This window comes from Marmota monax, unplaced genomic scaffold, assembly GCF_021218885.2.
Source record: "Marmota monax isolate L192 unplaced genomic scaffold, Marmota_monax_Labrador192_F-V1.1 WCK01_AAM20220418_F8-fsc00003, whole genome shotgun sequence".
NCBI classification, from domain to species: Eukaryota; Metazoa; Chordata; class Mammalia; order Rodentia; family Sciuridae; genus Marmota; species Marmota monax.
In genome coordinates this window covers 26,418,812-26,446,346 of record NW_026694084.1, presented here as the reverse complement: position 1 = coordinate 26,446,346, position 27,535 = coordinate 26,418,812, and the positions used below count along the sequence as shown (strand labels likewise).

The 27,535-nt window shown below is 41.3% G+C and overlaps 2 protein-coding genes and 1 non-coding gene across 3 annotated transcripts in view; 2 read left to right on the top strand and 1 right to left on the bottom strand.

Moving 5' to 3' along the window:
- Positions 1–1,658: 1,658 nt before the first annotated feature.
- The window catches only part of Sntb1 (syntrophin beta 1), a 234,752-nt gene continuing 208,875 nt past the window's right edge, over positions 1,659–27,535 (top strand). The window contains exon 1 of the mRNA XM_046464598.2: positions 1,659–2,601. Within this exon, the coding sequence (XP_046320554.1) occupies positions 2,031–2,601 (571 nt within the window). The 5' untranslated portion in view covers positions 1,659–2,030. The remainder of the gene's footprint in view (positions 2,602–27,535) is intronic.
- Positions 15,376–27,358, top strand: LOC124107022 (small nuclear ribonucleoprotein G-like). The gene is made up of 2 exons (XM_046464988.2): positions 15,376–15,428; positions 16,579–27,358. Exons 1-2 carry the CDS (start codon positions 15,376–15,378, stop codon positions 16,766–16,768), a joined length of 243 nt encoding a protein of 80 aa, XP_046320944.1. The 3' UTR covers positions 16,769–27,358.
- On the bottom strand, positions 17,544–17,693 carry LOC124107080 (small nucleolar RNA SNORA62/SNORA6 family). Its single transcript, XR_006856283.1, has one exon. It is a non-coding gene; the product is annotated as a small nucleolar RNA SNORA62/SNORA6 family (small nucleolar RNA).

Genomic DNA, 27,535 nt, shown 5'->3' with positions numbered 1-27,535 from the left:
AGTCTGGGATGTCCAGCTATGGTATATCTTATGGTGCTATTTCTGGATTGGCCTAAGAAGGTAACCGAGAATTATAATATCATTACCTTGGGGGGAAAATTCAGTTTTCAGATACCAGTAAGCAACTATATTATAAAGATGCTTTAAAGACAAGCCATTCTATCTGAGTTCTTTTTTTTTTTTAATTTTTTATTGTTGGTTGTTCAAAACATTACATAGTTCTTGATATATCATATTTCACACTTTGATTCAAGTGGGTTATGAACTCCCATTTTTACCCCATATACAGATTGCAGAATCACATCAGTTACACATCCATTGATTTACATATTGCCATACTAGTGTCTGTTGTGTTCTGCTGCCTTTCCTATCCTCTACTATCCCCCCTCCCCTCCCCTCCCCTCCCCTCTTCTCTCTCTACCCCCTCTACTGTCATTCATTTGTCCCCCTTGTATTATTTTTCCCTTTCCCCTCACTACCTCTTGTATGTACTTTTGTATAACCCTGAGGGTCTCCTTCCATTTCCATGCAATTTCCCTTCTCTCTCCCTTTCCCTCCCACCTCTCATCCCTGTTTAATGTTAATCTTCTTCTCATGCTCTTCGACCCTACTCTGTTCTTAGTTACTCTCCTTATATCAAAGAAGACATTTGGCATTTGTTTTTTAGGGATTGGCTAGCTTCACTTAGCATAATCTGCTCTAATGCCATCTATTTCCCTGCAAATTCTATGTTTTGTCATTTTTTAATGCAGAGTAATACTCCATTGTGTATAAATGCCACATTTTTTTTATCCATTCGTCTATTGAAGGGCATCTAGGTTGGTTCCACAGTCTTGCTATTGTGAATTGTGCTGCTATGAACATCGATGTAGCAGTGTCCCTGTAGCATGCTCTTTTTAGGTCTTTAGGGAATAGACCGAGATCTATCTGAGTTCTTAAGTAGGGTACTTCCTCTGTGGGATCTGGAAAAGAAAGAGAAAGCCCCAGAAAGCATTTGATCTGAGGGGTGGGGGATATAGGACAAAGTATGGAGTTCAGATTGAGTTCCAGTTGGAGGAACATTTGTTCCTGGGATCTGAGACAGTCCGCGATCTGTTGAAAACATTGGGCAGACAAGAAGCTATCCAGAGCCAGATAGAAAGATGACTTGTATTAAGGAGGGCTTAGGGAGCTCAGGTTATGCTGATATTTCATTCTGGGTGCGTGGGACAGTTTCCCCTCTTGACTCTGGGACAGCCTAAGACTTGGTCTGCATCAACTGTCCTCTCAGGGAAGGACAAACACGGAAAAATTCTGCAGAAAGAGCCAAGCCTTGACTTGAAAAAGCCAGTTTGTGGAGACCTGAATCTACATTCAACTGAAGGAATGGGGCTACAGGAAGGGTCTGAAAGGGAAGGGGACTAAGACGAATTCAGAGAGGGCACCGAGACAGGACACACACACTTGGCAAAGGAGAGGTGCGTGGGCCACGGAGAAGGGAGACTTGAGAAGAAAGAAGGACTCGGCGGGCAGGAGTGGCGCGGGGCGGGGAAGGAGCTAGGGAAGCTGTCCCTGCCGCAACGTGCGCTCAGTGGACCAGGTAGGAGGGTCTCCAGGCCGGCGCGTCGCTTGTGAGCGCAGAGACTGCGGTGGCTGAACAGGTGAGCGGCCGCTGGGCGGCGGGTCCCCGCCCTTCTCTGCGAGCGTGTCTCCTCCTACGGATTCTCCCCAGCACTTAGCTGTTCCGCGGCTCCCCTGGGTTTGGGGTTTTGCAGCTGGCAGCTGGCCTTTTCCCCTCCCCTGTCTCGGTCTCTCCTTGTTTTAGGTTGCTCCACCCCGCCCAGGATCAGGCGAGGGGGAACCAGCTGGGCTGCGCCTGCCAACTCGCGCGGAGTGCGTCGGCGAACTCCGAGAGCGGAGTCTCGCGTGCCGCCTGCTCCCTGCGGGACGCGCTCCTCTAGCTCCCACCGGCCCCGCTTTCTCCCCGCCGCAACCCTTCCCCACTTTTCCCCCCTTTTGCAATCACATGGCATTTTAAGAATGCCGGAAAGATGGCGGTAGCGGCGGCGGCGGTGGCGGCTGGGCCGGCTGGCGGAGGTGGCGGCCGGGCTCAGCGGAGCGGTCTTCTGGAAGTTTTGGTGCGGGATCGCTGGCATAAAGTTCTGGTGAACTTGAGCGAGGACGCCCTGGTTCTCAGCTGTGAGGAGGGCGCTGCGGCGTACAACGGCATCGGGACTGCCACCAATGGCTCGTTCTGCAGGGGCGCTGGGGCCGGGCACCCGGGTACCGGAGGCGCGCAGCCCCCCGACTCGCCCGCGGGGGTCCGCACAGCCTTCACCGACCTGCCGGAGCAGGTGCCCGAGTCCATCTCCAACCAGAAGCGCGGCGTGAAGGTGCTGAAGCAAGAGTTGGGCGGTCTGGGCATCAGCATCAAGGGGGGCAAGGAGAACAAAATGCCTATACTCATCAGCAAGATCTTCAAGGGTCTGGCGGCCGACCAGACCCAAGCCCTGTATGTGGGCGATGCCATCCTGTCCGTGAACGGCGCAGACCTGCGGGACGCTACCCACGACGAGGCGGTGCAGGCGCTGAAACGAGCCGGCAAGGAAGTGCTGCTGGAAGGTAAGGGGTTAACGCCGCGCGTGCCGCGTACACCTACCCGTCTGCCACCCGCAAACACACTCACAGGCAGCCAGGTGTCCTTACACCCCAGGGCCCGCGGTGTGTGTGTGTGTGTGTGTGTGTGAGGGCCGGTGGATCAGGGTGGCCGCAGCATGGAGTTTTGAGTTTTGACAACTTTCGCCCACCTGGGTACGACTTGTCCTCACTCCCAGGACGTTACAGGCCTTGACCCAGGAGTAGGTACCTGAAAAGGCTAGGAAAGCGGGGTTTCTTGACCGGCTCCGGTGCTAAATGGTGCTAAATGCCTGTTGTTTCATTTTTATCAACAGTCGATCCGAATTCAGTGTAGGGATTGGAAAGTGGAACAGCACACGAAGAGTAGAGAGGATGTTAACTCGTCCAAGTTGCAAATCGGGGCCATTGATTAACCTCGAACCTGATAGTTTTCTCCTTTATCAAAATGTCCCCCTCAGAAACCTGGGCAACCCAGCCTTAAAGGGTTGAATGGAATCATAAAGGAACCAGAGAGAGGTGGCAGTCTTTGAATGCTAAACTCCAGCAGTCCTTCCCCACATCCCTCATGCAAATAGGAGACAGTGGGGCTCTGCCTTGGGAGTAGTGCCAAAGACTGGGAAATGTGTTGCAGTTAGGCACGAGTTCCCTTCCACTGGCCCGTGTTTGGCCGGTCAGTCTGGATTCCAGGTTCCTCTGGGTGGAGAGCTGAAAGGATTTTTCTGCCTGTGTTTTCTGGAGCCTTTTCAGAGTGGTGTGGAATCAACTTTGCATTTGTAAAGTTTCTCCTGCATGTGAGGAACCTTAGAAACTCTCTCTCTTAAGATCTGATGTCCTTAACCCCCTAATTATTGACTGTGAATAGAATAGGAAGGCCCTTTTATACCTGTTGGAGGACATGTGGCACTATGTGGGGAAGAAGGGCAGGCAGGCTGGTAATTACTGGTAATTTCTCTTTCCCCTATAGCTGCATTTCTCTCATGTGATCTATTCTTCTCTTTAATGCTGTGGGTGTTACTGTGTGGACCCTAATATCATGTAGTAATTCTATTTCTATAGATTGAGTTGTCCTGAAGGGGGGCTTTTATTTAGTTATGGTTCTCTCTTGAGCTTAGGTGCTCAATGACATGCAGGCAGAGTGGATGAATAAATGAATTCATAGCTTTTGAAACATATTTCACCTGAGACATTGAGAGATAGTAATTAATTTAAGACCCAAACTAAGACTTTAGTAAATTTAGTTGTCTCCTAATTATGCTGGTGTGTGACACAGAAGGTTCCAAGTCAGGAAACTTTGCTAGGTGTGTGACAGCTGATGCAACTCCTGATCTAGAATACAAAGAGGGTCCCCCCCCCCCTTATTTGTCTAGAGAATTTGTGATGTCTTCATATTTAATTACCATCCTGGATCCAGAAAGTATTTGCTTTGGCTTGATGATTAACATAAGTAAACAGAAAAAAAAAAAAGTTTTCAGGACTCAGTGTGTTGGTTTGGGAGAGAAGAGCCACCCGGACAAGGTAGGGTCTGGACAAGTGCAGTTTGGACTGTAAACTGCTGGGTACATGCTCAGCCTGAAATACCTACTGATATCCGGGATAAGAGAGACAAAAGGAAAGTCATTTTTTTTTTTAGTTTAAACATTGTCCTTTATTATGTCCCTTCTTTATTTCCTCTTCTAGTTTTCTATTTAATGAATAATGATTTGGCAAAGAGGTAAAAAAAAAAAAAAAAAACCTCTCACCAGAAAAGAGAAAGATGAATAAATACAAAGGAAAAAGGTGATTCTGTGTAGTTAAAACTAAACTTAGAAAAATAAAATAAATCAAACAGCTATGTAGTTTTCTTGAGACAGCAACCAAAAACTGAAGTTTTGCAAAACCCCTCACATGACATTTTCAGAACACTGCCATATGTTGCAGGCAGGGCGTGTAGAGAAGATCTGGGGCCTTCTAGAAGTGAACAACTTTGGCTCAGTGTGGAAGACTTTTCCCCAGCCCAATTTTTAAGAAATTGACTGCTAAGAAGAGATACAAATGCAGGCCTCTCTCAAGAGACTGTCTCTTGTTTGGTAGGTCCTACAGTGTCCAGAATGTGATGGTCATGGTCATACTTCAAGGCAGGCATCAAAACCCTCTCTTTTGTAGCTGGCCTAGTGCAGAGATTCCCAGTTGAGGAGATTTGTTAGAACCACCTCAAGGCTTCATTAAAACACACACCTCATATTCTGAATGCAGGGTCAAGTCTAAAATTTCTACGAGAGGCTTTGGGAACGTAATCTGGTTGACTAGAGCACTAAGGGAGATTCTTAAAGATATATTTTTTTATGCCAAATATACAGTTTTATTTTATTTTATTTGAGGGAGTTTTGGGGGATTAGTTTAGTACCCCACCCACCATCAGTGTGCACCATTTCTGCACATGCGCCCCCTTGTGGAAAGTTACTACCTCTACTAGGAGAACACCCTGCAAAGTGAAACCAGGAACAGCAAGTTTCAACCCTGCCATTCTAGTGCTAGATTCTGCCACAGAGTTATACCTTCTTCCCTGAATCTTAGTGCCTTCATCAGCAAAATTGGAATAAGGAAACTGCTGGGCCTCCTTACTTCACAGGTACATCCTATGGAAGAGCATAAAGGGCCTACATCAATGCCTGCTGAAAGTATTTTTACAATTTAAATGAAACAAACAGGAAACTGTCCCTTCTAAGGAGCAATCCTTTCCTTTTCCTTTACCGGAGTTTACATTTCTTAACTGAAATTGAATGGTAATGCTGGAAGAGATCATTCCTTTGGGGGCCACAGGATTTAAACAGAATCTGAGGATCAAGAATCATGATAATAACTCACATTTCTTGAGCATCCTAGAATTTATTTGCATTTATTCATGATACACTTAAAGTAATTCTGTAAGGCCAATACTATTGTTGCTCACTTTATTAAAGAGGAAACTAAAATTTATGAACACTAGGTTATTGGCTTAAAGGACCAGGAGCACATCAGAAGTCTTGGTCTATGTGATCTAAAAGTTCATACCTTCAACCTCTAGACACACATGGTACTGTGCACTAGAGCCAGTTGAAGCTATTGGGCTCCTGGCATTTTGCCCCATTCCCCAGATATGCTAAAGAACTGAAGACTATCCTGAGCAGGAACCTGGAATTATACAGAATACTCCAAAGGAAGGGGAGGAAAGGAGGATAAAGTCTTAAAATCTGGATACAACACATGCCTGGCCATCAAAAGGAAGCTGCTGTGGTGTGGCCCACTATCACAGAGAGACAAGGTTGAACACATGGCTAGTACGGAGACCAAACTACAATTCAGATTTCAGTAGCAAACAAAGTGCCAATTAAGCCATTGGCTACTAAGTACTCATTAACTTACGATCAGAAGTTTTCATACCATACTCATTTCTCATTTTAAGGAGGGGATCAAGGACCCCAGAATCAACCATGCAGGTATTGGAACCTATAATTCCAGGGACACCATTCTCATAGACTGCAATGTGACTGGAATGTTTTGCAGATGGGCAGGGTACATCTGCATACACGTCCTTGGCAGCTCTGTGTATGGGAAGAGATTTTGCTCCTTAGTTGGTTTGTAAAATAATAATTTGAAATATGTGTCAACTTTTTATAATTGAGACAATAATAAAATTAATTATTCTGTAACTTTGTCAAGATTGAGTTGTTCAGAATGTTCCAGAAGATTGAAGTGTGGAGGTGGGGCTAGACAGAGTATCCCTGGGTCCAAAAGGTTCCCATGGAACTGGATCAGAAAAAGTAAAAACTTAAAGGAGAAAGCCAGGGACAGTGCTAAACATGAACTGTGTCCACAGGGTGAACGTTTAGTTCTGCTCCAGGATGCTTAGGTCATCTGGAATCTCCTTTTTGTATCACTTTCTCTGGTGGTAGAAGTGGGGGTTGTGGAACAGGAAGATGGGGCTAACAGGTGGACAGTGTTTTTTTGTGGCAGGATTGGAAGAGAATGTCATCTTTGAGGAATCTTACTTTGTTTAAGCCATAGAGATTCTTAAAGAATACTCAGATTCTGGAATGAAAGTCTTGAGACCTGGGTTTCATTTTTTAACAAGTTACCATATTTGTTTGGGCCCTGGTTTTCTTCGTTGAATAGCTGGGTGTAGCTACCTGTAAATCTTATTCTCTCTGAATTCAGATCCAAAGCACACTTTGAATAACAAATTTGTTAACATCCCTTATACTATCATGAAATAAATCTCATAAATAATAGAGTATGTCTCTAATTTAAATTTTAAAATAATGTAATCTCGGGCTGGGGATGTGGCTCAAGCGGTAGCACGGTCGCCTGGCATGGGCGGGGCTCTGGGTTGGATCCTTAGCACCACATGCAAATAAAATAAAGATGTTGTATCCACCGAAAACTAAAAAATAAATATTAAAAAATTCTCTCTTTCTCTCTCTCTTTAAAATTAATTAATTAATTAATTAATGTAATGTCCCAACATTAAGATAATGAGGAAAGGAAAGACATTATTTCTTTTTAAAGCAGAATGTCAATAGATAAATACTACACTAGAGGTAATAATAAAGAAGTTCCACATTAGCACCTCTATGTAAAAGTCATCCTTGGTGCAACCTGAAAATGTGACAGGGGTGTGTGGTTTTATTTGGGGGTCTAGCAAAATATTTCACTGTGAAGGACTGCCCTGGGATGCCCAGGATCCCTGGCTGCCATCACTAAATTCTGGAAGTGTGATACCTCCTCTCCGAATGATAATCACACACTGTTCTAAACACTTTGCATGGATTCACTTCAATCCTCACCCAGTGTGGTTGTTGCTCCTGTTTCACAGATAAGAAAATTGAGGCACAGAGAGGTTTAAGTCTCTTGCCAGAGACACATGGTTACTGCTAAGTCTTAGATTCCAACACCGACCTTAGATTAGGGATGCTTGCCTCCACCTTGTTGATCAGGAAAGTGAAGCACCAAGAGGTGAGTGATTTGTCCTAATTGAGTCTTATACTTTCTTCTCTGGCATATTAGTTTTCTATTGCTGTTATGACAAGGTACCAGGAATCCTACTACTTAGAACACAGATGTATTATCTTACAGGGATTTTTTTAAGTCACAAGTCTGACAAAGGTCTTACTAAGCTAAGCCAAATATGTTTGGCTGCATTCCCTTCTGGAGATCCTAGGGGAGAATCTCTCTGCTTTTCTAGAATTTCCAAGGGCCCACGTCTTGGCTCATGGCCTCTTTCCTGTTTTTTTATTTTTTAGTTGTAGTTGGCCACAATATCTTTATTCTATTTATGTATTTTTATGTGGTGCTGAGGATTGAACCCAGGGCCTCGCACATGCTAGGCGAGCGCTCTACAGCTGAGCCACAATCCCAGCCCCATCCTTCCTGTTTTTAAGACTCCAGGGGTAGGTGGAATCCTCTTCACATCTAACTACTCCTACCTCTTCTTTGGCTACTTTTTCTATTTTTGAGAACCCTTGTGATTACACTGGTCACACCTGGATAATTCAAGATAATCTTCCCATGTTAAGGTCAACTGATTAACATCCTTGAGTTCATCTTCCACTTTAGTTCACCTTTACCATGTAAGGTAACTTCTTCGAAGGATCTGGAGACTAAAACGTAGACATCTTTGGGAAAGAACATTATTATTGACTATTGATCTAGTTTGCTGAATCAGTAATACTAAGGGAGTTCCCAGGTAGTCCTTCCAGAATCTACTGCACCTCTGTAAATAATCTCTTTCTTGCTCATCAAAACGTTTCTCATTCATTTACATATATTCCCAACTGACAAGTCATTTATTGAGTGTCTTCTATGTGTCATATGCCACTGGGACTTCACCCTCAAGAAGCACCAATCTAGCCAGGCACAGTGGCACAAGCCTGTAATCCCGCAACTGGGGAGCCTAAGACAGGAGGATCGTGAGTTTAAAGTCAGCCTCAGCAAATGTGAGGTGCTAAGCAACTCAGTGAGATCCTTTCTCTAAATAAAAATACAAAATAGGGATGGGGATATGACTCAGTGGTCAAGTGCCTCTGAGTTCAATCCCCAGTACCAAAAAAAAAAAAAAATCACCAATCTAGTGACAGATATGGATAAGCATGATGCAAATACCTACAGGACAGAGGAAGAAGGGTGACATCAGGGATGTTATAAAATTCTGTGGTATCCCTGGAGAAGGGTACCTGGTCTCTCCTTGGACAGGGCTAAGAAAAGCAGTGTCTCAAGGAAGTCCCCAAAACAGCAAAGGCCTCCACTGTGACTTAGTATGCTTAGGAAGGCAGAATGTGACCTTCACACCTTACTGATGGGTAAGAGTGGAAAATGACAAAGCTGAATGGAAACCAAGCCTGTGTGTACAGAGCCGGACTTTGTACTGAAGCCCAAGTGTTTAAAGCAGGGGCATGTCATGCTCTGGTTTCCATGTCAGGAAGGTGATCCAGAGACACACTTCTAACAGAAGGTGGGCAAGGCTCCAGTGTTCAGTCCCTCTGATTTTTGCTTAGGAGCACCTTCCCAGGCAAGGACAGCTTTGTAAAGTGACTTTGCTCACCTTGTGATGTTGTGGTCAAGCCAACTTCTGTGGATGGAGGGGCTGGTGCTACGATCTCCTCGGGTTCACAGGAGGAAGTGGAAGTGCCAGAGAGCAGGCGACTTACCTGAGGTTACCTTGTACATGATGGAGCTGGGAGTCAGGTGGCCCAACGCTCCATCAAGGTTGTCCTGCCGTGCACTACACAAACTCAAGACATCCCATAGTGGACAGAGGGAACTGAAGAGGTATATGCCATGGCCCCTGATTTCAGGGAGCCTAAAGTAAACTAAGGAGGCAGCCATCAGACACAGGGTGTGAAGCTCTTGAGACTGATAATGACAAGCCAGTGTAATTAGCGATGAGGATTAGCATGAACCCAGCAGATAGCGCAGCACCTGCACACATTAGGCTATTAAAATGTTAGAAAGGAAATGATGTAAAGGCAGATAGATGGAAGGAAGGAGGGAGGGGGAAAGGTAAAGAGAGGAGGGACAGAGGTAGAACAGAGGAAGGAAGCCAGAAAGGGAGGGAGGGAGGGAAAGAATCCTGGGACTAGTTTCTTTCTCTCTTTTCTTTCTTTCTTTCCTTCCTTCCTTCCTTCCTTCCTTCCTTCCTTCCTTCCTTCTTTCTTTTTTTTAACTCCCATCACCTACCACTCACCCTGCTCTGCCACAGGGATAAACACTTGGCATTGGATAATGAGAATTATACCTGGCTCTGAAGAAAGCAACATAGAAGTGACTGTATGGGATCTGAGAAGCATTTGCTTAACACAGACCCATCTGAAAGACAGTTGAAAGTGGAACAAGACAAGATTTTTAAAAGTTCAAGAAAGAATGTAATTATCCTTTTAATGTTACTTTTATAACCACCCCTCCTGCCCACCCCCCCACCATCTACCACCTTCTGTGGCTCAGGCCCTATGAATCTGAATATGTAAGAACACTTTTTACCTGAGGAGATGAAAACTGTCTGCTTGGATATTTTAATTGTGTCTTTTGTAAGCGTACGTATGTGTGTGAGGATTCAGACCATCTTCCTCCAGTGAAGCTGATGGGAATGGCCCTTCAACTCCTCATTTCTGCTGTGGTGGGTGATGCTCTTCAGGTTCAGCCGTCCATTTTAGCAGTCGCCCCATGGAGTGTGTATTAAAAATAACTGACTGCATGCACACAGCTCCATATTTGTGAAAGGTATCTAGCTGAAGCTACCAGTGGTCTGCTTGGAAAATTATTTCCTTTCAGCTACTGGCCTTCCAAGCATTCCATTTCACGTGATGCCTTTCGAAGTAGTTAATGTTAAAGAAAAGCCAGAAGTTCCCCTGCATTTACACCAAGTGTTTTATGTACCAAACCTCATTACCCACTTCACTGGCCTTGATCTATACTAATGCTTGCCTTCAGCTCTGGCCTGCACAGTGAGACTTCAGCGGAAATATACATTACCCACTATGAGGTCAGTGTTCTAACAGACCCACGAAGATGAGCCTCACTCTCCGTGTGGGCTGGACGAGATGGAAAAGTTCGGGATGCCTGGTGATTGTAAAGGAAATTAAAATGATGACCCATGTGTGAGCTCAGTACTTTTTAAACAACTGCTCTTGTGGTTGCAAGCATTGTTCTTGGCATGTTGATAAGTGCGGAAAGATTTGTCTAAAATTTGACTGGTTGTTGAGTATGGCTGCTTTTAACAAATCCAGTTTATTTGCATTGCTGTGCAAACTGCCATGTTTCTTTCCATCATAGTTTTTTTCCCCCTTTTCTCAAAGCAGTAAGCAATACATACAGTCTGGTGGCTTAGAGGGTGGACCTGCGATTCACTCTCTCTAGGCTGAAATTCTTATTCCACCTCTTCCCAGCTGTGGGAGCTCATTGAAGTTACTAAACTACAAGCCTCTATTTTTTAACCAGTAAAGTAAATTTCCTCTTCTTGGGTTTGCTGTAAGGAGTAAAGTGATTGTGTATAAAAAGCAGTCGGCTCATTGCTGGAGCTGATTGAAGACTCAATAATCACTAACCATGTAATATGGCACAGCACAAACCTAGCTAGTGTTATTTCCAAATAGAGGGTTCAATCACGTAAGTTAAAGGGTTTAATCATATGTTGAAAAAGGTCTTTGGGAGCCTGGTGTGGTGGCACATGCCTGTAATCCTAGCAGCTTGGGAGGCTGAGGCAGGAGGATCTAGAGTTCAAAGCCAGCCTCAGCAAAAGTGAGGCACCAAGCAACTCAGTGGGACCCTGTCTCTAAATAAAATACAAAATAGGGCTGGAGATGAGGCTCAATGGTCAAGTGCCCCTGAGTTCAATCATGGTACCAAAAAAGAAAAAAAGAAAGAAAAAGGTCTTTTGGGGGTACATGAGACAGTTTTGAATTTGCCATATTAGGGAACAGTATAATGGCTATCCCAAAGGGATTTCGCTTGCTTTGAAGGGAGAGGAGTATGATCCCACATGGGTGTGTTTTGTTGATGATTTTTAGTAATATCACATGTTTTCCATCAACCAGACCACAGTGTAGGCTGCTGTGGGTTTTGGTGGGCAAATGTAAAATTTGTACTAATATGCTGATTATGCAGGAAGTTGCAGGAAAAAAATGTTTTGTAAAGGAAAGCTAGGAGGCGACTATTTAAACTACACAGCCAAATGCAAACTTCTGTGAAAAATTGTAGGAATGTGAAGATCTTATTAGCTAAAAGAAGCCAGAATGTTTCTTTTATTAAAAATGTAAATTTACATAACTGTTTTATGTAAATTTACATAAATGTACTTACATAACTGCTATTAAACCAGTATTATACTTCCATTTTTTTATTCTATTATATAGTACTGTGTTGTATGGAATCCAAGAGATCATCTGGTGGAAAATATATCATGTTTATGTACATGTAAGAAAAGAAAAAAATAATTGTCTGAGATGGAGTCAAGTAGGAGGGCTGCTTAAAGTTAGGGTGTGAGGAGGCTGAACCTTCAACATGTAGGAAACACGGAACAAAAGCCCATCACACAGAATACACAACAAAGAAACTTGGAAGTCTCAAATCTGGTACTGATGGAAGGAAAAAAAAATATTTCTCTTGAGATTTTGAAAGGCAAATCCGTTCTAATAAATATTTAGGTTTGAATTGACAATGTCATTGTGCATATGGAAAAAAAAAATATTTGGGCAGATAATTAAAAGCAGTCTCAGGTGAGAAGAGCCCTGACTGAGGGACAAGAGCAGTTGTCAACACTCTCTGAAGGAACTCAGCTTCCATCCAAGCCTCCAGTGAATTCATGATGCCAGCAGCACAAAAGCTCATTTTCAAAATCAGAGATGAAAACTATACGAAACAGAAGCAGTTTGAATTGATTCAACGTGGTGTGTAGGAACTACGTAGTATTATTAGTACAACAAGTATTTCTTTGATGGGCCTTTTTTTTTTTTTTTATAGGTTGAAGCAAAAATCTATACTGGAATGAGATGAAGCTCAAGTTCTTCTGAAATATAACAGTGCAGAGGGGAGACAGGAGCAGAGGGTTGGGTTACATTCCTGCAGATTACAAATGCATTTTACAAAATAATAAAAAAAAAGTATACAAGTATGAGAAAATGCTGTTGCAGAACTTATAGAATGACCCAAAGAGAAGGCTTAAAGTATATTGGAAGTTAAAAGGAAGGTTTTTCCCGAAGAAGGTGACTTAATAAGTGTTGTGGTTTGGATCTGGAATGTTCCAAAAGGCTCGTGAATGAGCAGGGGTGAGATTTCGAGCGCAGCAGTGGTGGAGCTTTGGGGAAGTGATGATTAGATCCTGGGGGTTCTGGCCTCAGCAGAGGGTCAATCCGTGTAGGTATTCAGAGCAGAATGGACTATGAGAAAGCTGTGGGAACTGTGGGTGGTGGAACCTTTTTGGAGGGAATGGGACCTGGGGGCGGGGGTGCCCTTGATGCTATATCTTGTCCCTGACCCCTTCCTGTCTCTCTTTCTGCTTCCTCCATGACAGCCTCCTCTGTCACACATTCCCAGGTCCAAAGCAATGGAGCCAGCTGGCAGTGGACTGAAACCTTTGAAACTGAGCCAGAATAAATCTCTCCTCCTTTAAGTTGTTCTTGTCAGATATTTTGGTCACAGTTGACTAACACAGTAGGGTTATATAAGCAAAGTGAAATGTAAAATATAGGTAATTATTTGACTATTTGGGGCCCTGCATTTCAAATACTTTCATCTGAAGCATTCTTTCATCTATAATGAAAATCAAGGTTAATGATTTTTTTTCATTTTTGCTTGCAATATTCCTATATTTCCCTCTGTTCTCTACTTCATTTCTAAATTTTTTTTTATGAATTAACATAATATCTGCTTATAGCATTCCTTTGTCTGCCTTTCCTCACACTCTCTCCTGCCTAGATGTTAAGAGTCTGTACCGTATATTCCAGAACACAAAACTTAGAATATTAAAATAAATCATAATGTTAATAATATTTTAAAATTAGAATATACATTTTACTATTCTGAGTATTATGCTCATACTACTATTTCTTGATTTATCAATTCTAGGCATTATGGACCAAGCCAATCAATGTTTATAAAATATTGACCCTGTCAATATTGTTTCATACTCTAGTCACATAATATTGTATGATTAAGTTTCTTGGAGCTAGTAACTGCTTCTCATTTCTATTTGCTTAGTTTCTTAAATATTTTTTTAGAAAAAATTAAAATGTCTGTTATTTTTCTTCTTCCAAGTGCAACAATGGATTTATCAAATTTCTAGCAATAATTTTTTCCAAATACTCATATATATCACATAATCTACTCATACTGTTCATTTTTTTTTCCTGAAGCCCTAAACTATTCCCTCTTGGGACCTCTGGCCTGAAGATCTTATACCTCAGTTCTGGGGCATTTTCTTGTACAATTTCTTGCCTCCATTTTCTTTGTTCTCTGTGTGAGGAAATCCTGTCAGTTAAATGTTGGACCTCCTATATTAACTCACCAATAAACTGATTTTGTTGTTGCCTTATTGTTTTTTTTCTCCACCTTCTCTTCTGTTTTTATTTTTGCTCTCTTTATTTCCCCCTATGGAGAATTACTATATTTTTATCTATCACTGTTGCCTTGATTTTTTTCCCATTCCATCTGTCATACAGATCTCTAAGTTCCAAAACTACTTTCTTGTTCTCTCATTGCTCCTTTTTAATATAGCATCCTCTCGTTGCTTTGTGGATGCCCTATCTTTTCTTGTCTCCTGAGCATGTTACAAATAGCTTTTGAAGATTCTTTGTTTGCACTAGTATTGACTCAGGCGTCCCCTAGTTCTTTTCTCTCTTCTTCATTCTTGAGTGTGCTATGCTTATCTGATGATTTCATCTCCTTGGAGATTTGTTTCATCTTTGTACACCCTAAGAGTCAGAGTTTGTGTTGAGGATCTAAGTGCCAGAAGTTTATTTGAGATATATCAAGGAAACACTGGAATGGAGTGAGGACGTCAGACAGTGAAGGGAATGAGCTCATATTGAAGGCCCCACTGTGAGCCACTCAGTCTCTCTAGAACTCAGCATATCCCAATGGAAGGCTATGGAACCCAGGTACACTTTACTAACCAACTATCCATCCATCTTTTCATTAAGAGATGCTTCCAGGACATTAACTTTGTGGTACTTCTGGCTAGCATCTCAGTGAGGGTCATGTGCACTACCAACTAAAAGATGTCCTCAGGCAGAGAAGTACAGTTATTCCCTGTCGACCAACTTCTCAATGTAGAACTGCATACAGAGGAAGTAACATATAACTTAAGGCTTCGTCATAATCACATTTCTCAATCTAAAAGTGGTTAGAGGAAATTGTGGTGAAAGAGGTATGGTGCACAGTGCTAAACATGTTTTCATTTCAAATCTGTTGTAAAAATTTGGTTCGGAGCAAGATTGAGTATATTATCCTTAGGAAACTTTGCAAAGCAATAATTCGAGCCACCTTTATCAGCTTCTTAATTTTTTTGAATTTTTAGCCAGCAGAGAATCATTCAGATCTTGTTGATAGTTATTGAACAGTTCTTATGAGTGTAGAGAGTACTAAGGGAGTTTGTTTTCGACAGCTTTTTCATATCTGTGACCAAAAGACCTGACAAGAACAATTAGAGGAAGAAAAGTTTATTTGGTGCTCAGTTCCGGACGTCTCAGTTCAGAGGTGACTGACTCCATTACTCTGGGCCCAAGGTTGGGCAGCACACCACAGTAGGAGGGCATGGTGGAGGAAAGCAGCTCAAAACACTGCCACCAGGAGAACGTGGCTCCCTGGTGAGCAGAAAGAGAGCTCACTCTGCTCACCAGGGAGAAAATATAAACCCCAAAGCCATGCCTCCATGCCTCCCGCCACTCCCCATTCGCCTACAGTTACCACCAAGTTAATCCGTGTGTGGATTGATACACTGATTAGGTTACAACTTTCATAATCTAAACACTTCACCTCTGAAGATTCTTGGAGTTTCTTACACATGAGTTTTGGGGAACACCTCATACCTAAACCATAACAGGAGCATTGTGTACTTCAAAGTTCCTCAACCTCAGTACTCTTGACATTTGGGGCCAGTAACTCTTTGTTGGGGATAAGGGGAATCCTTTGCATAGTAGGATGTTGAGTAGAATCTTGGCTTCCAGCTGCGAGTACCATCTTTTCCTCTAGTTGTAATCAACAAAAGTGCCTGCCAAATGTCCTCTGGGGAACAAAAGAGCTCCCATTGAGAGACACTGGTGTATAGCCTATAGCACTGGTTCCCAAAGTTGGCCACACCTTGGGAAGCTTTAAAAACCCTCATGATGGGGCTGGGGATGTGGCTCAAGCAGTAGCGTGCTTGCCTGGCATGCACAGGGCTCTGGGTTCGATCCTCAGCACCACATAAAAAAATAAAAATGTTGTGTCCACCGAAAACTAAAAAATAAATATTTAAAAAACCCCTAATGGTGAATCCTTCCCCAAGAGATCCTGGTTTTAGTTAGTCTTGGATTCATTTGGGGCATTAGGAGCTTTAAAACCTTTCCCAGTGATTCCAGTGTATGCTCAGGCCTGAGAACCATTGGCCCAAACTGGCTGTGATGTGGCCAAACACTGACTGTGGAACAGTCAAGAATACTGAGGCCTGGAGTTAGTGGGCATGAACAGGTCTGATCCAAGGTGGGCAACTTACAGTACTTGTTGCCACGTACTATGATATTGCCTTTCTCTTTTGCATAGAGTGCCTGTCTCTTGTGGATTGATTTGTCTTGATTTTGGAGCACACATAGACATTAACAGTATCTCTGTCTTTTGCTAGTACTATTCCCATTGCATGTCCACAGGGGAACTATTAAGTCACAAAGTGACAGTCAAAAGCTACACATGGAGCGGAGTGGACAAACTTGTACCTTTGGCTCACCTATGCAGGCCTCCATTTTCTCACTGATAACACAGGGGAACAAAAGTACTTTCTTTAAATGGTGGCAGACGTGTCGAAGGAATATTGCGGGGATTTGACCCCTTTATGAATTTTATGATAGATGACTGTGTGGAGATGGCAACTAGTGTGCAACAGAACAGTATTGGAATGGTGGTGATGCAAGGAAATAGTATCTTCATGTTAGAAGCATTGGAACACGTATAAATAATGGTTGTTCAGCAGAGAAATCTGTGTCCCTTCTCCACCTGTTTAACTATGACATAAAAATTGGGTCATGTATATTTTTATATTAAACTTTCTGTTAAATAAAATTTTATTTATTTATTTTTGTGGTGCTGGGGATTGAACCCCAGGGCCTTATGCAAGCAAGGCAAGCACTCTACCAACTGAGCTATATCCCCAGCCCTAAACAAACTTTAATAGCCCCAAAATGCACTGATACAGAACTTAGTGCAGTATCTAACATATCAAGTTCCCAGTGGGTTTGCTGTTATTATGATCTCTTTGTCATTTTCCACTTGACTGTAAGCTTCTTAGAGAAGGAGTCAGTCAGGTTTTATATTTAACACTTCAGTGAAATCAACAGAATTACCCATTGGTAATTGTTGGTTATTAGCGATGGCCTTAACATAGCCAGGTTTGGACAAAAGTAAGAAATAAGTGGATTTGGTTAGCGAGATTTACTGACTATAAAATAATTTACATAGCTTTGGGTCAACAACTACTCAAGAATGTCTTCAGACCATGGGCCTTCATTATATCAACTCCTGGTTGAAAGGGAACCTGATTAACAAAGTTGGGTGCACTATCCCCATCCTTATTTCTTTATTTTATTTTATTTTATTTTTGTACTAGGGATTAAATTAAAAGCCTGGAGTAAGGTTAAATACACACTCCACCGGAGCTACACCTCCAGGTGAATCTTTTAAAAACATTTGAATTGGCTATGCCAATGGGACATTCTTTGATAAATTTGAGTGTATGTGGCAGTGAGTACTATCAACTCCAGTCATAGAGATAAACTCTACTGGTGTTAGTGAAAACTCTGCTATTGATGTAGCACACTTCTGACACTCAGAAGTTCACTAGCCAAGACTGGCCTCCGCCCTGAGTTTTAATAGTGTGCACTCCGATCCTTATTTATAAACTAGAAAACCAGAGTGTTGATATGGATGTCCTGGCTTCAAAATATTTTAAACATGTAAAACTTTTATTTGTATTTTATTTTATTTAAAATATAAATATGTTTATTTGTATTTTACTTCAAATTATAACTGTGTCACAGAATCCGTAGTTCTTATTTTTCCAGTAAAGATACTCTACACAAATTTATCTTTGCCTCATCTATGACGTGACTGGAGCTCCTGTTTCATTTATGGTGTTTTTATTCATGTCTATCAGAGGAAAACTAATGCAACTTTATATAGTTATTCCAAGCCCTGAGTTATGTTGTGTATCCTTCAGAAAATGCCCAGTAAGACTGGAAGAAATATCTGAAAGAAAACATTTTTTAATGGAATCTCCAAAAATAAAGTCTGTAAAATTCCATCCTCAGCTATTTACTTTCTTCTCCTCCTCCTCCTCCTCCTCCTCCTCCTCCTCCTCCCCCTCCTCCTCCTCTTAAGATATGAAGCTCTATATTGTGCACATATATTGTAAAATTTACTTTGGGAAAATGGAAAGATTTTCTGAAAAAGTTGTAGAGACAGATCAGACATACAAAATGCATAGAACACTATTTGCAGCTTTGCTAAATGATTGCTACAAACACTAAATGCCATACAGACATGCAGGGAGGAACCCTGAAAGCCAGCACAGTAAGGAATATTGTCATGCAGAGCCTGGGCCTGCAGTGGATGCAGAATAGCCCATTCTTGCTGGTCAGTGCCCGTTTCAGTGCTGTGTAAAATCAGCGTGCTTCCCACACAGAGCGGTTTTAATTTAAATCCCTCTGGAGTCCTCTCCCACCAGACTGGAAATGTTAGGCTCCCCAGGGCAGATCCCAGGTGCCAGGAGCCTCCCACTTCATGGGCACTCTATTTCAGTTTTCATACCCAGACCTGTTTTACAGATTGTTGGCTCTCCTCCTACTTTCACATATTTTACTCTTACTATAGGTAGAATTTGTTGCCCTGATATTCATATGTTGAAATCTTAACCCTCATAGCCTAAAGGAGTTATCAACTGAAACTTCACAAATTGCCATGTTGATATTGTAGTTGTAAAACTAACAAGATGGTCATTAACAGCAATCCCTCTCTATCTTTACCTTGCCTTCTTTCCAGAACCTTAAACTACATATTTTGATGTACTGTAGTATGTATATAACACTCATATGCTATTAATTGGCTTCTTGTCTGCCTCCTCCTGTTTACAGTTATATTCTCTAGTACCTGGAACTTAGTGTGCACTAATAAATACTTGTTGAATGGATGAATGAAGGAGTGAGTGGTCTTTAAGTTGATGCTCTGATTAGTCCTTATGAAAGAAGGGACTTACCTTCTGGGTTTTCTACTCTCTGAGTTTTCTGGGTGAAGACATGAGAAAAACCTGGCTTATGGGGGCTGGAGTAGTGATGGGGGAGGTTTAAAAAGGGAATGATTGTTTATTAACAAAAAATTTCAGCAATTCCACTATCAGTTATCAAGTTGTGCCATGCTTCAGGATACCGTATGGTCTAAGGGACTTCTTGATGACTTTCCAGTTTTCTACTGAGTGGTCATAAAGTTCACCTTCTTAATACTAAATTCACCACCTCTTTGCTCATCCTTCCGGTTTGATTCACAAAGAAGAAGGGAGCTATGTGAAAAGGAAGCTTAATTTCCTGGACTCACCCTATTATAGTCATAACTAAACCATTTGCAGATTTTTTTCCCTTCCACAGCATAAAACAATGATCACACTTGACCTATATTAAAAATAAGTTGAAGCATATATTCTTCATTGAGAAAGACACTAAGAGCTAGTCACACGTCTAAAAAGCTCTTTCATGTGGTTCAAATAGCAAAGCTATGAAGATTTTTAAATCTAACGATTTTTTGTTGTTGTTTTCTTTGGAAGCGGCATTTAAAATTCAGATTAATTATTGAGTTGTTAATGTGTTCTAGAATCTTGTAAGTAAGATTTGAAAAACCATCTTAGAAAAACCTGCATTTGCCTAGTTAAAACAGTGTAGGGTTTGACGGTAAATAGGTTGACTCATGGTTGCACAACTTCTTGCCCTAGTGTTTGTAATTCCAGACACCCAGTTCCCTGGAAGAAAGAAAGGTTTTGAACTGGAGTTGGTCCCTTGAGTGGAACAGTTAATAGATTATGTCCTGATAGATTACGTTTGAGAACAGTATTTCTTCATGGGCAGCCTGTGTACTGTTAGATCTCCACTTGCCTTATCTTTTGAGCTGCATGATTAGAAGTGGTTACTGCAGTGCTGTGGAAAAATTCACCAGGAGGTTATCATATTTAATGTTTCAGAAAACTTGCTTTTGAAGGCGATAACAACATTTCTTAATCACTGTGCCGTTGGGCAAGCACAGGTGTGTTGCATATCGTTAAATCGCTCTTTCCTGAGGACATAATGTTGTTCTTTGAAAGTATTTGGCTCTCTTTCCACTTCTTTTTCTCCTGCCTTCTCCTTATGCCAAAGAAAGCACATTTCCCAGACTCACTCTTCATGTAAGGTATTCCTTCAGATATTCTAAGGAATATGTGTGTATGTATGTTCTTTAAAATCACATTCAACCCCAGTTCCATATCCAAGCTCAAGGATGAATGTTTCCCATTCCTTTCTGGTCTACATACGTGGACTGAGCATCTCTTGTGTACAGAGATCTAGAGATAAAAACTTTGACAAAGTACCAGTACCAGTCCTCAAGGCACTTAAAATCCACCTGGATAAACAGACTTACAGAGAGGCCACATTCTGTATTCTTCCCTTCATCTGCCTCCTGTTAAAGTCAGGGAGAATGATGGTGTCACAGACAGTTCAATCCTAGTAACAAAAATGGTGGATTGGAATGATATTTCAGTCCATGGTGGTTACGTTCAAATTATAAGTCTTGAAAGGACAGTGATGGAAAAGCAGGGGAACATTGATATGGATTGGTTCTATGAAGCTGGCTACCTTTTCATTTTAACTGAAAGATAAAACCAAAACCTTTGATCTGCCATCAGAACCTGCTACAGCTTTAGCCTGAACCTACTTTTCCATCTTCCCACGCGGACACTTTGCTTTTTCAGCTAGATAATTCTAATTACCTTCTGGCCAGAAGCTGATGGTTTATCTTGCATGAACAATGAGTGAAAGAATGAATGAATGAACTGAAGTACAAATGTATGGATTTCTTCTTCCACTGCTATTTTCACACCATTTTCGACATATTCTACATCAAGGATATTCTAATTCCAAATTCCAGAGAAAGAGGGGATCTGACTGGTGTGGCTAGGATTGGGCATCTCTTGTTTCCTACAGAGAGCTGAGTTTTGGAAGTCAGCCAGATGCCCACTCAGCCAGCATCCTGCGCACACCCTCTGAGAAGGGATTCCTGGGCAAGACCTGCCATTCCTTGGAGTAGCTTGCAGAACAGAGTTCTTTAAGAGAGTGATGGGTATCAAGTGTCTGGAAGGAGCAGTCAGAAGCAAAGAGTTGCTGGTTATTCTCCTTTGCCCTTGAAATTGGTAAGAAGTTGAAGTGGGGACCAGAATTGGAATGGCTTAAAAGGAATATGAAGTGGTATTTTGAGGGGAAAGCCAAGCCTCTGTTAGGGCAAGTTGAAGGAGGACGGAATATTTTTTAAAATAAGATTGAAGAGAAGAGAAAATGTTATCTTTTTATTTTTTTAATAAGGAAACATACTTATGTTTTGCCATAATTTTTCTCACTACCTCATTATGATTAAATATGCACTGAATGAGACTACATGTGTATTATTACTTTTTAAAAATGCATCCTACTTCCAAACTGTATAAATTTAAGGAAAGCAACCCACTTTTAGGTTGGATTTTGCCTATGATTATTGAATGACGCCATGAAAGATGTGTGAGTGAAATGAGTCAGTGAAAACAGAGCAACGGGGAATGAGAAGTAGGCATGCCTGGAAAACTATCAGCTTCATGTAGTTTAGATAATTCACTTCAAAACATATTTGCTATTCTATTAGTTTGCTGGCAGAACTAGTGTTCAAAGTTAACCTAGCATAGTCCAGCCAAGACGGCTAAAACATATTTGCAAAATCTTTCTAGATTAATTTAGAATTACATATTATAGAACAATTAATCAGGTCTGATAAGAGGAGATCCTTCCCTTTTTACACTTCCTGTGAAAAGTGGTGCCCTTGCCGTAGAGGCCTTCACACAGGGAGAGTTGACTGGAGATCAAAGGGAACCTGTTACCCTTGTTTTTCTTTCTGAGTGAAAAGCAAAAGGTAAATATCATAGTCGAATGAAAAAGTAAATTGGATTTTAAAGTTTTATGTGTATTTTCCCACTCTGAGGCGCTCAGACTTCGTTCAGCTGTACAGTTATAATTGAAAAAAACCTCTTAAAATGTGACACGTCCCCATGAGTGTGTTTTAGTATATATTAGGTGAGTGCGTTTTACACTATTGGATGGGGATGCTGTCATATAGTATTTGTTATGTTTATAGCATAACATTACATGTGCATGCATGTACACCACAATATTATAGATATGTAAGTTTATGTACCTACATACTTATTCATAATTGAAATTATTACTTCCTTTGATCCTAAAACATTCTAGAGTGTCTATTCATTTAAAGAACATAAAGCTGTGGTTAACATTCTCCACTTTATTTAAGACAGGCTTTCAAAATAAGCAAATGTGAAGTGAATTTTTAACTAATAAATCTTACTTTCCAATTGATCTTAACTTTTAATGTGATGCATTCCCAGAAGAAGAAAATTTCCAGTAAATGCTATAAATGTTAGAGGGAAGGCCTGAAGGATTCGGTTATCTCCAAAGTGTTATAGATTGAACTGTGTTCCCCCAAAGTTGCTATAGTGAAATCCTAACCCCCAGTCTCTCAAAAGATGACCTTATTTGGAAATAAGATCATTACAGACATCATTAGTTCAGATAACGTCATTCTAGAGTGGACGAAGCCCCTAAACTAATATTACTGATACCCTCATTGAAAGGGGAAATTTGGACATGCAGAAATTCGTGGAAGGAAGACCTTGTGAAGAGACACAGGGAGAAGATGGCCACTTAGAAGTGACCATGCAGAGGCCAGAGACATTCCTTCACAGCTCCTTTGAGGGAACCCACTCTGCTGACACCTTCATTTTGCACTTCTGGTCTCCAAAACAATGAGACAAGAAATTTCTCCTGTTTGAGCCACCCAGTTTGTGATACTTGATTTGACAGCCTTAGCAGACAGATACACCTGCCTAAGTAGTTTCATTAGTGGTATAGTCATGCAGGAGGCTAGGGCCACTCCCCACCAGGAAGCGACTTTCATTTTGCAAATTCCAACTCCATACCCAGCTCCTGGAACTTTCCTTGCACTTCTCTTGAATGTTGGACATTTTTAATGTCTGGTAAGGCTGAGCTGTGATAGTGCTAGTTCAGAAGGATCCAGAGCACCAACTGAACATGCCTTTGTAAGAAGGTATCCATTCTGTGTTTTATGAAGTACACAGAGGCAAGCCAAGGGATACAGACAAAGCACATACAGAGGCTGGATTCTTGCTTTGTCCCTTTGATCCCTGGCCTTGGGTAGCTCCCTTAAATTCACAATTGACCTTTTAATTTGTAAAATAGAAGATAGTCTATCTTTTTGTGACTCTGTGAGTCTAATTTCAAAAGTTAGAAAACTATCAGCTTCATATAGTTTAGACAATTCACTTCAAAACATATTTTAAGTAAATTGGATTTTTGATATTGATATTACAATAAGCATAAGTAAGCATACATGCAATAATAACATTTCACAGTTTTTTTAACGCTTTATATTATCCAAGTAAAAATGTCTTTTTTTTTTTAATTCAAAGTACAGAACATCTTCTAGTGCAAAACACAGTCTCTGACTTTAGCCATCTCCACCCTCCTCAACCCCCAGTGCACTTCCCAGAGGAAACCACGGGTAACAGTTTCCATATTTAGCTCTTTCCGCGGTTACCACCCTAACTTAATAATGTGCTTATGCTACATTTCCTTGATGATCAGCTCTAGACATTATCTCCTCACTCGCCACCACTTGCTCCTTTTAAAGCAAAGAAGCACTGATTCAGCACACGTTCCTGATGGCCTGTAGGTCAGCGGGCCTCCTTCAGAGTTTGGCTCACTGTGGATCTAATTCAAGCAAAGAGCTGTAGCTTCAGTCAAAGGGAAACCACGGTTAGATGGTTTCCACGGGGCACGACACAGCATTGGCAGGAGTTTGATTAATGACAAGTTTAAATTGGACCTGAGTTGTCATGTTTTTACTCCTATATTTTTTTGTCTGACCATATTTATTTTAATGAAAATAAAACAAAAGCTGAACTTAATATATCACATGTTGCTTTCATAAAAAGAGAAAATATCTGATAGCTAATTAATTTTAAAAATCTACTTATTGAGAGATGGCAACCCGGGAAGGTGGTCCCTGCTTCTTTGATCTTAACTCATCACTAACTTAACTGATATGAAGAAGTCAACTGATGGGCATTTGTGGCATTGGTTTGCTTTGATGTTGCAGCTTTCTCTTTCTAGAAATTTCCTACTGGTTACTCAAAGAGGAAGGCTGATGAGAGAAAGAAGAGAATTGAAGCAACCATTACTGTTTCTTGGAAACACAGCCTTCTGTAATTCCCATTATTCCAGAAAAGCTATTACATAAATGACTTTGACTTATCACCTAGAAAAACCTCTTTACCATCCATGATGGCAAGAAAATATATTTTACATAAGTTCTCATATTGGCCACTTTGGGTTCCTTCAAGCCCCATCGAATCCTCTGACTCATCCCCTGCTCATCTCCAGCTCTTGGTCATGAGAGGAAGTGTCACCAAAAAGGAGAGAGAAAACCCTGATTTCAACAGAATTTCACAGATAAATGTTTAAGATCTAGCTGAAAAAGACTCATTAAAGGATGTGTTGATAAGCACATTTGTTGGTAGGGTTAGGAAAAAAAAAATGTAGCAGGGGTTCTGTTTTGCAAACATTTGCCACTTACCCATGTTCTTTCTGGAAACTCCCTCTTGCCTGGCTGGCTTGTCAGAGCACTCTTTCCTGATTATCCTGCTCCGGGGCAGGTCTTGCTTCCTACACTATCATCTCCCACATGTCTTTAATAGGATTTCAATAAAATGTCTTATCTTCTGTTTTCAGAGTTCCAGATGTAATTTCCTTGCAGACAATTCTAAATCTCTTTCTCCAGCCCTTGCATCTGTCCTGAACTTCAGGCTTGCCCACCAGATGTTCCTGCAGGCATGACCCCAAATTTTCTCAAATTTGACATGCTGCAAATCCCAAATCATTTCTCCCTCCAGTTTAGCTTCCCTCCTCCCAGGGACTCAAACAGGGTAACACACTCATGCTCTGTCCACTCAGCCAGGCCAGAAAACCAAGCTCTGCCTCTGTCCACAGCCTCTTTCCAGAATTCTTTTCATTTTACCCATGTTTTTCAAATCGATGTTATTTCCCCAGGCCTGCTGCCCAGGTCCCAGCCAGATCATATCATTCTGTTTCTAGACTATAGGAAGATCTTCTCAGTTCTCAGTCATCAGCTTCTTTCATCCTACATTTTAAATTTTTATATTTGTCCAGAACTATCTTACTTAATGAAATCATTATTATGTTATTCACCTGCTTGAAAATCCTTGATTAGATCCCTGAAAACTATAGGAATACCACCAGAACTTCAGAGCCTGACACCCACCACTTTTCAAACTGTCCCCATTGGACGTTCCGCATATACCCAGGGTCCACATGGAGTGCATAGAGGCCTGGTGAATAGATGAAGAATGAATAAGCCAATCTTTGAGTGGATGAATGAGTGAATACCTCAATAGGCCTCGAGCACCCACCATATACATGTCATGTGCTGCCAGGAAAGCTATCTGCCTCCTTCTGAAATAGAATCAATATGTCGTTGCCATTAAGGTTTTTCATGACCATGCCAATCTCAATCAATTTCTTTTCAATCTGTGGTTCTGGGGCATTTTATTCATGCTACAATGTGGCCATTAATACATGTCATGGTTATTTATGTGTGTGTTGGGTATTCACAGCAACAGGGTCTCTGAATGGCAGTGAGGGCTCCCCGACTAGCACAGACCTGGCATGCCCAAGAAATAAGCTCAGGATGGAGTTCTGCCACCACTGATTTAGAAACTCACTGTATTTTTCTGCAGTTCAATAGCCACAAATATTTCCCCTCCTCCATTCTCTAATCCTTAAATCTACTCTTTGCAACCCTGTTGGATGAATCCTTTTGTTCTGAAAATGAAAGGTTAGAACACCCATGAAATGAGGGGTCAGAACTCCTGATTTAGAGGTCATTGCCTTCTTAAAAATATATGAAGTTTTTTTTTTTTTTTTTTCATTTTTTTGGTGACTGGTTGTTTTAGAGTTTGAGGCAACCTAGGTTGCAAAATAAGTATAAAATCATTTTGTGGTGTAGGAGACATCATTCAGGAAATTTTTAGCTGCCTAACCATTTCACATCATTTTTTTTATTTGAGAGTAAATAAAGAGCCATGAAGAAATGTTCCTGGGGACAAGAAGGTGACATAGTTAAGCTTAAAGTGAGCCTAATAACTGTATTTTCTCTGCTAACCGGAGTCTCAGAACCCACCTGAGTTGTATCAAATAAATGCAGTCATTTCAGTTTGGGGCCACATTTGTAGGCACATATGGAGTCCGGATGTGGCTGACATTAACCGTGGGATATTAGTAGAGCTGTAGTTTGCAGAACAGGTACATAAGTTTTAGACTTGAGAGAGAGAGTTCAGGAGAACATGAGTCTAACCAGAGCATTTCTGCTGCTGCTGCAGATGCCACTGTTAATCGAAATTGCTTATTATTTTAACTACTTTCAATGGTGCTTTGGGGGATACTGTTGCCTTCGTATTATCTAAATCTGTCCCTGCCACCAGTGACTGGACAATGTAGGGCACTTTAACAGACATCTTATTACCTGAGAATAGGATTCTAGTTTCCTGTATTAGAATCAGGCATTTCTCCTGGGATTTCACCTTCTGTTCAAAGCTTGAACCACTTTGGTAGGAAAAATGTGGTCCTAATAATGTTCTCCAGGCACCTGTGGCTTGCAAAGTACTTAAAGCTTATTAACTCATTAATCCTCTTTGTGAATTTTGTAAGGAATGTAGATGTCAAGTTGTGTTTTCCTCCTCCCAGGGACTGAATTTGAAGCACAAACTTGCACAGGCCTTTGGGAATCATTGGTGGAACATACAAAGAAGGGACCCTACCATCTTGAAGTGTCTGAAATCAATATTTAGCAGCTGATTTTTTTTCTTTTTCTTTGTCTTTTTGCTGTAACTCCAATGTGGATCTCCTCTCTATAACCATCATGAACAGTCTTCATTAGGTAAATCTAGCTGGAAACATGAGCTGAAAAATAAAACTGGAAGTCAACAGCACTTGTTCAATTGAATGGGGAATAGATACGTCTAAGGTCGATACCATGATACATGCTCTTGGTATTTCCCCAAATTTCATATGCTTATCCATTCATTGAGTCCCCTTATATGCACAGGGTAAAGTTTGTTTAATCCCCTTAGAAACATGTATGACGCAAATAAAACCATGGTGATTGATCTTTCAAAGGACCCAGTCTCTGACTTCCAGAAAGTTCTGTCTTTCATCATTCAAAAGCTGAATGGTAGAAATGTATCCTATTTGAAGTTTGGTATTAGATGCTTATGGCTGAAACTGGGGTGCCATTCCTACTTCTAGTTATGAGCCTTATTGCTGTCCCTTAGATCTGGTGGTAAGGGGTTATT